The 17,571-nt window shown below is 46.1% G+C and overlaps 1 protein-coding gene across 7 annotated transcripts in view; it reads right to left on the bottom strand.

The window, feature by feature from the left end:
- The window catches only part of BCAR3 (BCAR3 adaptor protein, NSP family member), a 206,287-nt gene that overhangs the window by 35,853 nt on the left and 152,863 nt on the right, over positions 1-17,571 (bottom strand). The window contains exon 1 of one of the 7 annotated variants that reach the window (XM_073810897.1): positions 15,913-16,157. The exons of 5 other annotated variants lie outside the window; for them this stretch is intronic. In XM_073810897.1, the coding sequence (XP_073666998.1) occupies positions 15,913-15,996 (84 nt within the window). In that variant the 5' untranslated portion in view covers positions 15,997-16,157. Of the gene's footprint in view, positions 1-15,912; positions 16,158-17,571 lie in introns of those variants that run through there. One more of the 7 variants, XM_073810921.1, reaches the window with a different exon arrangement.

Here is a 17,571-nt window from a genome sequence, read left to right as displayed (position 1 = left end):
ATGTCTAGTGCTGCAACCCACCACCTACAAAGCCACAGCTCATCATATCCTCAGAGACTTTAGTCAAGGGGTGCCCCAGCTGGGGCTGACCTGAGATCCAGAGTCTCTTCTAGCCCCTCCTCCCCCAAAATGGATCGGCTTCTTATGTCTGGTTTTCGCTCTCCCAGGGCTCAGACCTGGCCCGTAAGGGACACAGACCCCCATCGCCCTCTCCTCCCAGATCCCTGAGCTTTGGACACATTACATTCCTTGAAGCCTGGTGAGCTGATGCACCGCTCTTGCTATATACGGATACCTCGTACAGGGACCCGGGTCTGAATTTGCCAGGAGGCCCAGGTCACGAGAAGGCTGTGGATGCCTATGTGAGGCAACTTTGTGGGTCCCCAGAAATAAGTGGCAGAGGCTTGATGGATGGGGGAGATGGGCAAGGGTACTGCCATTATGCAGTGGGTCCATGAGTGGGGTCCATGAGTCAGCAGATTTGGGGCATTAAAGTTTTGTGGACTTTATTTAAAGGGTCCACATGTTCCAAACGGCTCACAGTATCCTACACATAAAACCCAAAGGCAGGAGATGCCCTTCTCCATCTGGCCCTGAGCTCCCTTTCTGAGGCACACTGACACAGGGCCCTGGTCATAGGACCTTCCACAGCTTCATGGACACACAGTCCCTTATGTCCCTCCTCCATGCCTTCTCTCATGGTCCAGAGACAGTGACCCACCTGCAGATGCCACTGTGTATCCTGGCTGGAGCCCAAGCTGGGGGATGGGGAGAGGCCAGAGGGGAGTTGGATGAGGCAGGCAGGGCCTTGAAGGCCATGCTGAATTAGTCTGATTTTATCAAAGGGGGCAGGGAATCCACTAACACACTGCACACAGTGGGGGCAATGCAGTCTGCCAGGCATGAGCTCCTTGAGGGCAGAGGCCATGGCTTACTTGCTTTGGGCTCCCAGAGCCTGGTGGCTAGCACACAGCAGGTACCCAGTAAACACCTACTGACTGGAACCATGCTTGCCATTTCACCCTCCGTGTGGCAGCTTCCTTGCCACTGGGTGGGGAGAAAAAGAAAGAGTTTGGAGGTTGGTCAAGAACAGGTGACAAAAAACAGAGTCATAGGTCAATGGAACAGAATAGAGAGCCCAGAAATGAACCTACCCTTGTGTGGGCAATTAATCTATGACCAAGAGGCAAGAATATACAATGGAGGAAAGACAACCTCATCAGTAAATGGTGTTGGGAAAACTGGACAGCTATATGCAAAAGAATCAAACCGGACTACTTTCTCATGCCATATACAAAAATAAACTCAAATGGATTAAAGACTTACATGGGACACCTGAAACCATAAAACTTCTAGAAGAAAACATAGGCAGTACATTCCTAGACATCGGTCTTCGTAACATATTTTTGGATATGTCTCCTCAGGCAAGCGAAACAAAAGCAAAAATAAACAAATGGGACTACATCAAACTACAAGGCTTTGCACAATGATGGAAACCATCAACAAAATGAAAAGGCTGCCTATTGAAGAGAAGATATTTGCAAACGGTATACCTGATAAGGCGCTAATATCCAAAATATACAGAGAACTCATACACCTCAAGAGCGAAAGACCAAACAACCTGATTTTAAAAAACGGGCAGAGGATCTAGATAAACATTTTTCTGAAGAAGACCTACAGATGGCCAACAGGTACGTGAAAAGATGCTCAACATCACAAATCATCAGGGAAATGCAACTCAAAACCACAATGAGATATCACCTCACACCTGTCAGAATGGCTATTATTAAAAAGACAACAAATAATAAGTGTTGGTGAGGATGTGAAGAAAAGGGAATCCTCATGCACTGTTGGTGGAAATGTAAATGAGTACAGATGCTGTGGAAAACAGTATGGAGATTCCTCAAAAAATTTAAAATAGAACTACCATGTGATCCAGCAATTCCACTCCTGGGTATTTATCTGAAGAAAACTAAAACACTGATTAGAAAAAATATATGCACCACTATGTTCACAACAGTATTATTTACAATAGTCAAGATACGGAAGCAACCTTAGTGCCCATCAATAGATGAATGGATAAAAAAGATCTGGCATATATACACAATGGAATGTTACTCAGCCATAAAAGAGAATGAAATCTTGCCATTTGACACAACATGGATGGACCTAGAGGGGGTATCATGCTAAGTGAGATAAGTCAGACAAAAAAAAGACAAATACTGTATGATTTCACTTATATGTAGAATCTAAAAAACAAAACAAGGAACAAACATAACAAAACAGAAACAGACTCACAGATACAGAGAACAAACAGGTGGTTGCCAGAAGGGAGTGGGGTTGGGGGATGAGAGAAATAGGTGAGGAAGATTAAGAGGTACAAACTTCCAGCTGCAAAATAAATGAGTCAGGGGGTGAAATGTACAGTGTGGGGAATACAGTCAATAATTATGTAGTATCTTTGTATGGTGACAGATGGTACCCAAACTTATGGTAATCATCATGAATGTAGAGAAGTATCAAATCACTATGTTACATAACAGGAATTAACAGAGTGTTGTAGGTCAATTATACTTCACAAACAAACAAACTCATAGAAAAAGAGATCAGATTTGTGGTTACCAGACGTGGGGGGGGGGGGAGGGGGAATTGGATGAAGGAGTCAAAAGGCACAAACGTCCAGTTATAAGATAAATAAGTCCTAGGGATGTAACGTACAACATGATCAATATACTTACCTCTACTGCACATTACATATGAAAGGTGTTAAGAGAGTAAATCCTAGAGTTCTCATCACAAGGAAAACAATATATTTTTTCTATTTCTCTAATTTTCTATCTACAGGAGTTGATGTTCACTAAACTTATTGCAATCATTTCATGACGTATGGACGTCAAATCGTTATGCTGTACACTTTAAATTTAACAGTTCTGTATGTCAGTTATACCTCAATAGAACTGGAAGGGAAAAAAAAAAAGAACAGGTGACCCTGACCACCTTTCTAGACTTCTCTTAACTTGTGTCTGTCTGCACCTGGGAGTAATAGCGCCCACGTCACAGGACTACCTGACCTGATGCCCCTGGAATTAAAAAAAAAAAGGAACTGGCACAGTGCCTGGCACACGGTAGGTGCTCATGTGGAACAACGTAGAATTTGAACCCTCTAAAGATGCTTCTTAGCTAAAAAATAGAAAGTTACTTCACTAAAGAGCTTTCTTTAAAAACGAATTATACAACCCATCAGAAGGTTTGAGAGATATTTGGTTTTTGAGAATTTATCAATAGTTCTGATGGAATAAAAAAAGCTAGAAGTTGGAACTACCAATTTCTACTTAGGCGTAGGTATGTTTATTCTGTTTATTTCAGTTCCAGGTCAATAGTTGCTGGGGTTTTGAGCAGCACTAAACGGTTCCACCTGTGCAGGGTGACGCGTCACTGAGCAACCGTAAGAAAGCACTTTGCTTCGGCGGCACGCGTCTCAGTACTAACATGCACACGTGGTTACTCCAGCCGGCCACACGTCCACAGCACACAGGACAGAGTGGCAGCATGAGAGTGTAAGAAAGTTGTGTGTTTGGCCCGAGGGCTGAGACGTCCTGGTACAGAGATGATGTGTCCTTCAGGGCCTTGGAGGCTTAGTCATCAATATGTTTTTTGTTGAATTTTTAAGGTTGGGATGATTTTCTAGTCATTCATTCTATGACCAAGGTTGGGAATTAACTTGCTTGAAATAAAAAAAGGAGGATGGGAATGTGTGCAAGAAAAGAGGAAGGGAGGGAGCAAGCTTCTGGGCTATTCTGTCCTAGTTCAGAGTGTCGGGCCACAACACCCAGAAAGCTATCAGGCTCTCAGACAAAAGCTTCTCTCTTCTGCCCTAGGCCGCTTTACTCAACTGAGGGAGAGGTCCACAAAAGTCCAGGCCACTCATCGGGTTGCACCAAACAACTCCACAGGTCATATTTTCCCATAAATCTCATCCAGAAATTACGATCACAAACAAAATTGTAAGTCCGACTGCATGTAAAATTGGTCTAATTTCTCAGCAAAGACCATGTCCTCTGAGGAGCCGATGGGAAACCCCTCTGAGTCCGCTGTGAACTGCCCCCGGGTGGCCAGGGCAACGCCAGAGTCCGGAAAGACCCTCATCTCAGATCCACTGAACTCCAGCGAGACATGTGATGACGTGACAGCCGTGCCATCTCGAACCCTAACGAATGCTGTAAACACCTGAAGAGGTGGAGCTCCTCCACCCTGGAAAACGCACGCTTTTGATCCCCATTACAGGAGTATTCTAAGCCTCACCAAGCCTCTTAGCATCTAGGGTTGGCTTACAAGTAAACCCGCCTAAAAATGAGATTCTTTGGGGATTTCAGAAACTCAGACCCTTTGAAACACTGCCTTGTGCTGAATTTTAAGCAGTGGACCAGTTGATGACCAAATTCCAAAGTATATCAAGGGCTTTCAGAGATCCAAGTGGTATTTTTTACTGTTGAAAACCTGCATAAATTGATCACGAAGCCACAGAATGAATAAATCCCAATTACTTCTGCCACTCTTAACCCTGACCACAGGCTGAAAAACAAGAATCCACTTCTCCACCAGTTTCAGGCCCAACAATTTCTAGTACAAACCTTCAACTGTTTTAATCTGAGGTAGAATAGAATGAAAGGGGATGGCATTTGTGGCAATCCTAAGGCCTTGAAATGAAACTATTCGTATATTGGGTTCTGCGCCACCTTTGACTGACACTCGCTGGCTTTATGGCTTGCCTAAAAATATTTTATTATAATCCAAAGATAAGTGAAGAAAGGCTTGAATTTACTAATCCAACTTTTCCCACTGGGGTGCTAGGCTAGACAAATATAGTTTCTCATGCTAATAACTGTGATTAAAGTCAAAGTCTTTACCTAAGTAAAGAATTAATTTGTAACTAAAAGTCCAAAGAGAAAAAATGTCAAATTCAAATTTTATATCTCCTATTTGGTAGACAAAAGCAAATGGCGGCATGGGCAGTTGGGCATTTCAGCCTGGCCCAGAACAGTGGGGGGTGGCCACACCGTGGCCTGGCCATTGGCTCCGGGATGCGTACAACAGAGGGACATTATATCTAAGGAGGGGCCCTTCGTAAACAGCCATTGAAAATTTGTATACCACAGCCGCCTGGCAGGTGGCAATAGAGCGTCTTGAGGAAAGGGTGCCTAATTCTAATTCACACAAGGTACTCTGTGGGCCAGCGGGGAAAGGCCCTGAGCTGTCCCAGAGGCTCTCTGCCTGTTAGGTGTTGGGCTCTTGACAAATGGGGACCTCTGGTCTCACTTGGGTCCCTTGCCTCTGAGCCTGCTCCTTTCCATCCTGAGATTAAAGCTCAGTGACGCAGTCTTTGGAGGCAGCTTCCTAACCCACACAGTACTTCACCCTGTTGGCCAAAGTTCTGCAGAAACAATCAGGTAGTTAGTTTTTTTTTTTTTTTAATTTTTGGTTGCGTCCGGTCTCAGTTGCGGCACGCAGGATCTTTCGCTGTGGCTCGCGGGCTCCAGAGCACGCAGGCTCAGTGGTTACGGTGGCCGGACTTAGTTGCCCCGCGGCGTGTGGGTCCTTAAGTTCCCCGACCAGGGATCGAACCTATGTCCCCTGCATTGGAAGGAGGATGCTTAACCACTGGACCACCAGGGAAGTCCCAGGTAATCAGTTTTAAATCAAGAGCTTGATAGTCACTGGAACACTGTGCCTTTGATTAAACTCAAGGACTTACCAAGTGCCTGCTGTGCCGCTCGGCCTCCTAGGCTAGACCTGAGGGGAGATGCAGACATGAGTAAGAAATATTCCATGGCCTGACATGGGCTACAGAGCCTCTTTGAGGAGACGAGACATCCGAAGGGAGTGAACAGTAATAAATCACAAGTTGTTTTGCTGAAGTTCTCAGTGTTTATCTTCTTTGAGGTCAGTGAGGGCCTTTGGCTCCTTCTGAGAAAGGACTCAGTAGCAAAGAGATTTCATAAAATTTCAATAAGTTTCAGCATTCTGAAACACTTCAATTAATTTGCTGCTAACGCTTAAGTTCCTTGAAGATATAAATTCCTCTTTTCTAAATCCTAGAAAGAATCTCATCTTCAGCAAAGATTCTACAGATGGGTTTTGATGCCATTTTACCATTTTATAATTAAACCTGAGTAATTTATCACACTTTACATCAGATTCTCACTCCAGTGCCATTAAAAACTGATTTGCAATTTGCTGTTAAATTAAGATGCTTCATTTTTTTACTTTGTGTGATTTTCCTTTTCACAGACAAATGATGATACAGGGGCCGTCAGACACTAGCACAGATAGGAAAATGCCATCAACCCCCCCAGAGAGCCCAAGTCCAAGAGATTTCATTTTATTCATTATCAAACCTTATCAAATGCTTATTAAAAGAGGCTCAGAAACCATGAATAAGAAACATGAAGAGGATATCTGTGGAACTCCGTGCTTATCAAGGTTCTGTGAAATTCGCATTAAAATTCTGCTTTCCATATGTGTAAATGAAAAAAGACTAATTTTAATTTGTGCAGACTGGAGCCTTAACGCAGCGCACTCTCTAAGCAGGCAGCAGTAACTTAATCCTCCGTTCCAAACTAATTACATTAGAATCATTCTGATTGGGACCCACGGCTCCCTTTGATGTTAAACTCCTGTTGCCTTTCATCCACAATCATTCTCTGGGCAAGATCTTCCCCACACCCTCCCATCCTGCTAGATCATGAAGCTATTGCTTTTGAAGTTCAATTTTATTTTGATGAAACACCAAGGGACTGAAAATTATTTTTCACTGAAGGAGACCGATTTCGGTCTGAAAACTGCAGGAAGAATTCTAAGTGTGACAGAATGTAGCACATCCAACACCAAGAATAGCGTTTTTCCTTCACAAAGGTTACTCACATGTGAAAGAACTTGCTGAATGCACTCATTACACCATAAGCTCTCCTCCCCTCCCCCTCCCTCCCCTGGCCCCAGTGGGTTTGTCCATCATGTTTCTTACCCTTTTGACAAAGCATTACCCAGGGGCTCACTCAGTGCTCAACTCCAAGGGGGTCTCACCTTTCTCTGGTAATAGATAAACTGAAACACGATAAGATTTTCAACAAGCCATTTGTTAACATCCTGCCCTGCTGAAAGCTATGGCGGGTACCCTCCCCTCCAGATCAAATGTAGGTGGTGACTTCCTGAAGCAGACATCTAAATCACCCCCATGAGGCAGCCCTCCCTGTATTCTGATTCTTCCCAGTGAGAAGTTGGATGTGCCACACTTACGATGAAGGCTGAAGGTCGCTGGTTGCACTTAATCCTTTATTGGGTCAGTGAAATGAAGGGCTTCAAATAAAAGCCAAGTACCAGTTCGACCGATGAAAACCTCCTCTAAACTGCTTTGCTCCCTTTAACTGTGTCCTCAAGTGACTTCCGATAACACGTCTCTCTCACACACACACAAGCTAAATAAGACAACGCAAGTGAAATATTAATCGCTCCATCTGGCAGTGAGATTCCATTCAGTAAGAGTAGTGTTTTGTTAACATCTACGGCGAATGAAAAAACAGAGACTGCCCTGGCTAAGGCAGACCCAGGATAAGGGTTTGAAGACCAGCTGACCAAATTTCAGAACACAAAGAGAGCCAAACCAGAAATCTTTACCATTGGTAATTCAAGCTTGTTAATTCAACATTTAATTCAAATTATGAGTGATGTGGAACACAGCTGTTCACCAAAATGGATTCCCTATTTCCTCTTCAGAATATCAGAAAATAAAAATCAACTTAATTTAAATACTATCCTTTTCAAAAACAAAAAACCACCCAAAACCCCAATTCTATCCTTTCCTTAAATTCACCTCAAATGCATGAGGCATTACTGAATAAACAAAATGCATTGTGATTGAAAGACACTAGGAGATGTAATTGGAAGGAAAAATGAGATATGCCAAACACGTGGAGGAAAATCCAAAGATTCAGAAAGCCCTTCAGTGTGCGGGTGGAATAAATGACTTTCCAAATCCTCTCTTTGCAAAACAGTACGTGACTAACAACTGTCTCAGAAAGTGCATTATAGATCAGAGCTAAGTACGGAGTAGGTTTTCAGTAAAACAAAATGACTCATCACAAAATGGGTTCTGGCCAAGCATCGACTTCACTGCTTCCAATATACACCTCACACACATGCCACTTTAAAGGCATATATTTCTCCCAGAGGAGTTCAAAGTTCTTGACACCCACATAATTCATCTAAACAAGTTTTTTTTTAAAAACACACAAACACCACGTTAGATGTCACGGACAGGATCAGGAAAGCAGCAGCTGGACGTAGAGGGACAAGATACCTAATACAACACAACTCAGATCTCATGAATCATATGATGTCCCTGGAATTAAATAAGTAGCAAGAATATTTATATCTCACAAGAGAAAACATGACCAAGGCCCTGAATTTTCGTGACTTGCTCAGATCTATGCAGTAAAGGATTGCCTGAAAACTAGAATCCAAGTCTCCCAAAGTATATGAAGAACCAGACATGTTTACGGGAAAGACCTGGGGAACATGAGGGCTGTGTTGACATATATGAAGGTTTGGGATGTTCTCGTCCCAAGATGGCAGGTCAGATATTCTTGGTTCAACTCCCTCCTGTCTTATTCCTAGGTGTCTACTCATACCAACTAATTTGGCCTCAAATAGACATGGTCATATTATGGAAGGGAAAAACATGTATCTGAAGGGTTATTATACTCATTTAACTTAAGAATAAGGTGGACATTGCAAGGTACAGATTTTGACTCAATACTAGGAGGAACTTTCTAGCAATTTAGAGTTTTCAAAAGTGGGACTGTATTGCCTTTAGGGTACAGTACACCTCCCATCTCTAGAAATGTCAAAAAGAAGGGTAATAAAATGACCTCCTATGAAGATTTAGGGCCAGATGACCAGTTAGGAAGTTACTGCAGAATTTTAAGCAGTAATAGATAATGAGGCCTGAAGTAGTACAGTACTGGTGGGAGAGACAGGAGGAAAGGGTGGATGAGAGAACAGTTTAGGAGTAAAATCATGAAGACATAACTGATTAGACATGGAAGATGAATAGGGGGAAAAGACATGGGAGCTCCTGGAAGATGACTGAGCCATCAACTTCCAGTACAGAAGCATGAGCGGGGAGCAAGTTTATGGAAGAAGATGTAGAGCCTGAGGTACCTGTGGGCCATCCAGATGGAGTGGCTCACGAGGCCATGGGATCAAGGTGCTATAGAGAAGGGCTTGAGAATCCTCAGTGTAGAGGGCGTATGCTGTCTCAAATGCCACGTAAGGGATGGGTTATAGAGGGAATATGAGAAGAGGGCTAGAAGACACTGGCTTTTTTAAGAGGCAGGCTAGAAAGAGAAGCTGAAGACAGGTGTCTTAGTCCATTTAAGCTACTATAAGAAAAATACGATAGACTGGGTGGCTTAAACAACAAACATTTATTTCTCACAGTTTCTGGAGGCTGGGAAGTCTAAGATCAAGGCACCGGCAGATTCAGTGTCTATTGAGAGCTTGCTCTCTAGTTTATAGATGGCCATGTTCTTGCCATGTCCTCACATGGTGGAAGGGATAAGAGAGCTCTCTGGGATCCCCTTTATAAGGGCACTAATTCCATTCACCAGGGCTCCACCCTCATGACCTAATCACCTCCCAAAGGGCCTACCTGTTAACATCAACGCATTCGAGGTTAGGATTTCAACATGAATTTTGGGGGGACACAAACATTCAGTCTATAACAACACAGCAGGATGGGTTGGGCAGGATCTAAGAGAAACAAGTAGAGTTCAGTGTCCTAGAGGTTGAGAGGAGACTTCCAGGAAAGGATGGCCAACAGTGCCAAGTGCAGCAGAGAGTTCTAACAGCATCAGAATTGGATGGCAGCCACAGGACTTTGCGAGGACAGGTCGCTGATCAGGTCAAGGGGACTGAGTGGCCAATGGGAAGTGAGGAAGCAGAGTCTGTGTTAACCAGCTTTGGGGATGGAGGAAGTCAGGGACCAGGAAGGAAGACATGGATATGATGATTATTTTTAGAATGGGGAAGACTGAAGCATGTCTAAGCTAAGAGGAAAGTGCTGGTAGAGAGGGACAACCTGAAGGTGCCTGAGGAGTCTTTGGGGAGGAGGGTGGTCACGGGCACAGGTGGCAGGGCTGGGCTTGGTCAGGGAGAGGGACATTTCATCCTCAGAGGCTGCAGGAAGGAAGAGAGGGTCATGGATATGGACACAGGTAGAGCTGTAGCTCGTGGGGGCAGGGGTGCGGATGGAAAAGTATTGGGCCTGGGGCTTCCCTGGTGGCGCAGTGGTTGAGGGTCCGCCTGCCGATGCAAGGGACGCGGATTTATGCCCGGATCCGGGAAGATCCCACATGCCGCGGAGCGGCTGGGCCCGTGAGCCATGGCCGCTGAGCCTGCGCGTCTGGAGCCTGTGCTCCGCAACGGGAGAGGCCACAGCAGTGAGAGGCCTGCGTACCTCAAACAAAAAAATAATAATAAATAAATAAAAAAGTATCGGGCCTGATGGTCTGAACTGTTGCTGTGGAGTAAGAAACAGGATCTTATTATGAGTGTTAAAAACAGGCTTAAAGAGAAGATGGAGAGAGGAAAATACGAGTGAGCTGAGCAGGGACAAGCAGAGAGGACGGGAGGCTTCAAGGACGTTGGCATGAGTTAGGGGAGACGCTGGTGACGCTCCTCAAACGCATCCTGCACACAAGGGGCCAACCCCAAACCCTCCCCCACTCCCATCCGAACTGCGTGCTGGCTCCCCGCTGCCCTGTGCCGTCTGTGCACCGACCACCTCTCGGATCTCATCTCCTTCTGCTGCTCAACTTCAGCCTGAAGTCCCATGTGTGATGCCCTTTTTCTCCCCAGGGCCTCTTCAACCTACGGCTCCTTTAGGAGTTGCCCAGTGTTACCTGCTCGGGGAAGTTCCCTGACCCAGAAATGGGTTAATACCTCTGCCCAGCACCTCGCACTGTGCTGTGTATTCTCCCTGCCTTTGCACCACCACGTGGTACCTCTCCGTGGTACCTTGGAGAGAGCTGCCTGCGTGCCCATCTCCCCAGCCGGATACGGAATTGCTCCTTTAGGACAAAAACTTTCACTCTGTCTCCCCAGCACCCACAGGCCTTTGATACACATGCTGGGCATGGGGGTGGGGGCGGGGAATGAGTAGATGAATTCTGAGTGGGAGACTGGCTCGCTGGTCCCTCAAATCCCATCTTACTAGAATTAAAGAATCTAGGATTCTAGCTTGTTGGTTCTCTCTGTATACCTGCTTTTGTAAAAGCACACACGTATTAGAGTGGACACTGGGGAGAGTTCTCCATACACACTAAAAGACTGATCATAGCTCTTTCATAAGATAGAAAAATAGGCCATGACATTCTCGTGGCCAGAGCCAGATTCCAATAGTAGCTCCCGGGGCTATGGACATGCACTGAAAATCCAGATGAGGACAGAGATGCTGCAGTGATGTCCAACCCCAGGAGGCACTCCTCTCCTCCTCTCCCCCACCAGGACAGCCTGAGTCTCCTCTGCTGCCCTGGGGACGTCCAAAATGTGCATCAGGTAAAAGGCCTCAGCTCTGTCTCTGAAGGCATCTTTAAACCCAGCGACAGAGGTCAGGGTCCTCCGTGTACTGCTGCCCTCCCACACGTGGGTGCGTGACGACCGTTGTGGCGCACGCACCCCAATGACTCACCAGCATCCTTTCCAGTGTTTGGCACAGCTCCATCTCTCTGCGGTCCTGGAGGTGCTGACCCGCTAACAGAATTTTCCCAGGATCCCAGTCTCGTTTCTGCTTCCCACCCACGACTCTCCAACAAAAACAAGGTCTCAGCCAGGATCCAAGCTCCGGGGTCTGTGGTGAAGGGGGCACTGGGATCCAGCCCCTGTCAGGCACGTCCTTCCCCGATGCTGAAACCAGATCCCCGTGGCCCCCAGATGCCAATGGAATGCATTTAGGTTTCTTTTAAAAAGCTGTGCTAGGCCTTTTTTTTTTTTTTGGAGAGCAGGAGAAATAAGTGAGCAACTACTAACTGCCACAAGGAGGGGCTGAGTCACTTCGAAAGACATTTCCCCTGTGGCTTTTTCCACCTTGCGCAGCTTGTGCTGGCGATGCATCAGCCCCATGACAAAGGCAACTTAAGCCACTGTCAACACCAGGGTGTATCACCAGTAACCAACCTGTCACAACAGCAGACAGACCAAGGGATGGGCCACAGGGAAAATGAGCAGGACTTTCACTCTATTACATGACACTCCAACACAGAAAGGTAGTTTCCAATGAAATCAAGTTCTGAGGGCCCAACCCTCCACGCATGGGCAGATGAGACACCTCAGGCTATAATGTGCATTAGAGAGGCTCCAAATACTTTTTCCAGGGGCAAGGGAAATGATTTAAAGCAAAACAAAACACAACGATAGCAACCGCACGATGTAAGCTCTTCCCACCATAGGGCACTTTGTGGCTGCAAAGACAGTCACACCTCTGTACGAGAATGTAAATGCTTAAAATCCACTGCCTTCTAACAACGACTTCTCGTTGACAAGACCAGTGCCGCTGGACTTAGTGACTGGTTAGCCAAGACTTACTGATTCATTTATCCACCAACTCCCTACTCCAACCTCCTTGTTGGTGCTCTTTCAGAAAGGTGGCTATTCTGCACTTGCAAGGTAACTCCAGTCTCTTTGGTTCCCCTGAAGTTTCCTGACACAATCACACCCACCTTCATCAGGAGTAGCCACTGATGAGGCAGCAAGTTTCAGCTCCGGTGCCCCTGCCCACACACAAGGAGAATCAGGGACTCGAGGGGCCAGAGAAGTGGGCGTTTGTCCCCATGGCCAGTTCCAGAAATGGGATCTATTGTGCTTCTCCTAAATTCCTTCTGCAGTTCTCTAGGAACCGGAAGGTGGCCCTGCCACTGCTGCAGGAAGGCGACCTAGTCTATGAAAACCAGTGCTGCGTCCTCCCTGAAGTCTTTCCTGAAAGCTGAGGTTCGCACTATGCTTTCCCAGCTGAACTGTTAACTGAAGTATTAGTAGGGACAGAATCATCTTGTCAATGTTCACTGGTCTTACTATGGTATCGGAGAAAGGACACTTGGCTTGAGGCCACAAAATTTGATTTCTACTCCTGGTTCCCCACTAAATGATTCCGGAGCAGGGAGCTTCTCTAAGCCTCGGCTTCTCCTCTGTGGAGAAGGAGTAAACTACTGTCCTGCCTGATTTCAGCTTGTCTTGAGACCCCAGGGAGACAACTTGTGAAGGAACCTCAGACATTGGAAAGCCTTTTGCAAATGTAACGAAATGACACTATGGACTAATGGTCTTGTGGGAAGTCCTTCAAAGGCAGGAACCTGCCTCAGTCATTAAATCACCCCCCCCCCCCCCCACCTAACAAAGTTCTTACACACGGAAAGGCTACGACATTTGCCATTCAGGGATTTTCAAACATCCCCACTAACGTCGTGGATCTGGAATATCTTCATGACAGACTCTTTTCCATTGGCTGTAAGCAAAATGTCCTTTCCTTTTCTTACTCGAGATCCAGAGGTCTTTGTGAAATGAGTGCCTTGTGTGAACGCTTCTGGGATGTTAAAATCGTGACCCTTGACATGGCCTCAACTCGTGAGGACCAGCAATGACTGCATATCCTTGACCTCCTCTCCATTCTTAGCCTCCCAATTAATTCTTTTCCAGGGCCTTTGTATTCAAGTCCACACAAGGCCCTTAAACACATACTAAATTCTGCAGAATCTCTGCAAATGAGATCTTATTCCCTGAAAGCGCCTGTGTGATTGGTCCCCTATGTAATGAAGGAGCTTTTATATTTTTAGTTTTCTTCCCATACAACAAACACTATTAATAACATTGTACTTTCTCCAGAGATGATATGGATTAGACCAAATGGAAAGTTACCATGGCTACCACAGTGTTATTTTTGGTATGAGAAATTCCTGCCAAGGGAAGTAGCATCATGGTCAAGAATTGGAGCTCTATTTCCGCTTTGCTATCAGGCAATCAATCCCAATTTAATTTTGAAACTCTAATTGCAACAGAAACTAATTATGGGCAGCAAGACCTGAAACCCCTAATTAAAGTGGGAGTCAATAAAGTGATGCAGCGTTACCACTGGGGCAACACTGGCAGGATGAGGGATTTGAGCACAGGTACGTTTTCTTTCCCAGGTAACTAAGCAAAACAAGACAGGGAAACATAGTCCAAGAGTCAGAGGGAAAGCCTGAGCTGGGTTGGAAGGCTTCAGGTTCTGGTGAGTGAGCAGGTCAGGTCCTCTCTCTGTGCTATGAAGATGCAACATACTAGGGTGGGATAGGAAGCCCAGGTGGGAAGGAGGGTGTTTCCACCGATGGTCAACCACCAAGAGTGGCCGTGGTGGGGAGGCCGAAGGATGGTTAGTTCAGACCAACCCCATGTGTTACTGTGGCCTTTCTGTGCAGGCCCTGGAGAAAATAACTGCAGAGGCGCAGTGGTCTCAAAACAGATCTCATCACTCAGACCCAGATATTTATGGGCTGTTTCCTCAGATACCAAATGGTGAGTTGCACTCTTCTGAATTAGCAGAAGTTGGCTTATGCGAGGACTTCTATTAGAGTGTACATCTACTGCCAGTCCCTGCAGGGCATGATTCCCTTCGGGACCTCCCCGTCTATCTCCGACAGCTTTAAAATACTGTTAATGGCATGACTTCATCTGCCCCACTCTAGAACGATCCATATTTAGGCCAGAAACCACATGCTCCTCACGTCACCCCACTGGGCTCCAGGTTAGAAAGGGGCTCTTAAATCAGGGAGGAAACACTCTTAACCTACGATTACTCACTCTCCTCCAAATTCCTTGACAAAGAGACAAAAATGAACTTGGCGGAATGGTTAGAAAGCTATTCTGAACGCTCCAAAAGGGCAGTAAAATTAGAAGAAGCCTCTCCTCTTCATATTCACTGTCTATTTTTCTACAAAGGGCTCTTTCTCCCTGTAACAGGGTCTCCTATGAAATTTTCCTGTTGTAGCTTTTTCAATGGCACCAAATAAGTCAGTCCCTTAGGAGAGGGAGCTCTGCTGTCAGGGTGGGAAGAATTCCTTGAGAGCTTTCTGATTCCTATTTCCCATGAATAAATGAGGTCCTTAGTCATGCTGGGGCCGACAGGATTTTTCCAAGGCAGACAAGCCCCCAGATCAGTGACAGCGTATACTAAATGGAATTCTTAGTTGTTGTCACAGGTGGGCCACAGAACAGAGGCTTCGTCTTGATTTAGTCAAATGAGGTTCTTTGAATATTTTCATCAAAATAAATAGTGTATTGACATATTACCTTTGGTATTGATGTCTTGTAACAAAGGTTAAGAATGGGAGCATTCTTTAAATTAAAAAAGAAAAAAAACAGTTCTGAATACGGAAACGTTTTGGAACGTGACTGCAATTTGAAAGGAGATATTTGGTGGGTTCTGTACTTATATACGTTACTGACATAATGGAACAGCAGGGTAAGTGGAGAGAGGGGCTCAGCCTTCATTACAAACAAGGGGGGAGAGAGAGAGAGAGAGAGGGAGAGAAAGAGAGAGGGAGGGAGAGAGAGAAAAGAAAAATAGTATTGAGCTACCTTGGTATAAAATTTCAGCCCAAGGAAACTGAAAGTCTCTTAAAAACAGAGCTTCATCCTAAAGCACAGACAAGGAGCTCCCTTCTGTGTGTCCCGATTCTGCTTCCAGAGGAGACATACCACTAGGGGCTCATGAAGATCCATACGTCAAAGTCAGCACGTCTGTTTTTACAGCCAGCGGCTGCAAACTTTTCTAGTGCTTTCAAGGCCCCCCCAAAGAATTTTAGATGTACCTTATCTCACACCTACCTTTACTCCAAGGAAAGACTTGCGGTGATAGAAGCAGCACAGAGCAGCCGAGAGGGCGTGGAAAGCATTGCATTCCTTAGGCATCTTTCAGTCTTCAGTTCCTGGACCACACACTTTCTTTAGGGTTAAAGGAGAGGGGGCTTGAGGCGTGAGAGCTCCAGTCCCGCTGCAGCAGCTGTGCTGCTCCAGCCCGCGGGCCGCAGGGGAGTGAGAGGCTCCTTCTCCCCGGCCGGGCTGGGACTTTCCCTCTCCGCTGAAGCCAATACGATCCACTCGCTCAATTCTGGCAGGCGGGTGTCCAGCCTGCCATGCACACAGTGCCAGAAATCCTCATGTGACCAGACTCACTTTCTGTTGAAATTCTAACCTCTTTTAGAAGAGGCTTTGGGCTTTAGCTGTCCCCTCAATTTAGAGACCCAGCAGAAATCATCATCCCCCCAGGCAACCTTTCCTCCCCAGGGCTGAAGTCACCAGGCAATCTGCTCCTAGAGGCTCTGTCTGTTTGCTTGTCGCCCCAGCACCTAGGAGTTCAAGAAGCACACATCACACCACCTTGTGATGAGACAGAGGCTCCTTTGAGAAAAGGACCCAAAGGCGAACTGGGTGTGACTTTCCCCTAGGAGCAATCCTAGAAGTCCCGAGAAACCTGGGCAGGATCCCCATCCCACTCTCTCAGCCACCCCCAGAACTGTTTATTTTTAATTAGGATGCTCCTGGCAGCCAGTTTGCAGCTGATAACGTTGGCATAGCCATCACTATTGGCAAAGCACTGTTGCCCTTAGGTGTTTAATTAGCAAGTCTGTCAGCTAACACCCTGAGCGGCGGCTGTCCACACCTGGCTGTGCAGCCTGTTGGGAGGATGGGGGACAGGCTACGTACCCTCTTTTGACCCAACTGTTTGTCCCACTCTCCTCCTTCACTTTAGACGCTTCACTGTAATTGCCCATCCCGCCTAACCCAGATCCAGCGCGCGAACCTCACGTCCAACGCCACCAAGCGCCACCAAGCGATCCTCCAGCGCTAAGAGACCTTTACCCCTACCAAGAGCCTCCCGACACCTTAGGGAAAAGGAATTGCTTTTCTTCTTTCATTCCAGTCAGGGTGGATTCTCAACAATTCTGTGTTTTTTTTTTTTTTAATTTTTAATCAAACCCAGGTTTCTGCCTGTAGCGCTTCCTCTCCTACCGTTCCAAATATTAACTTTCTGCGGCTTCGGCCACTCAAAAATGGAATGTGTCCTGAAGCTTTCTAAAACTTCACACAGGCAGAAACTTGTAATGAGGAAGAAACAGAACCTATTCAGTCCAGAAAGGAACAACACCAGATGAGGCATGAGGGAGGTATGAGAAATATCCAACAGGATTAGTGTCAAATCCTCAGGAGGCCTCGGCCTTTGGACTAGGTCAAGTCAGCCTGTAAAAATAGAGAACTGTTTGTTCAATGCCTAGTGTGTGGCTTCTGTGCTTAAATGAAGGCTCTGGAGAGCGGTAGATCTCACACTCACCTCAAGGGGCAGAGGCTCAGCCTAATAAACACCTCTAACGTGGGGATGGAGCTACAAAGGGCCTGTCGTCACAGGAACAACCAGGGAGGCTGACTTCCTTTCTGCTTCCTCAACTGGCTCCCCACCGCCCATGATTCTGGGGCCCAGATGTGCAG

Source organism: Tursiops truncatus, chromosome 1 (assembly GCF_011762595.2).
Source record: "Tursiops truncatus isolate mTurTru1 chromosome 1, mTurTru1.mat.Y, whole genome shotgun sequence".
Taxonomy (NCBI): Eukaryota; Metazoa; Chordata; class Mammalia; order Artiodactyla; family Delphinidae; genus Tursiops; species Tursiops truncatus.
The sequence above is the reverse complement of the archived record's forward strand: the minus strand, read 5'-3'. Positions and strand labels throughout refer to the sequence as shown.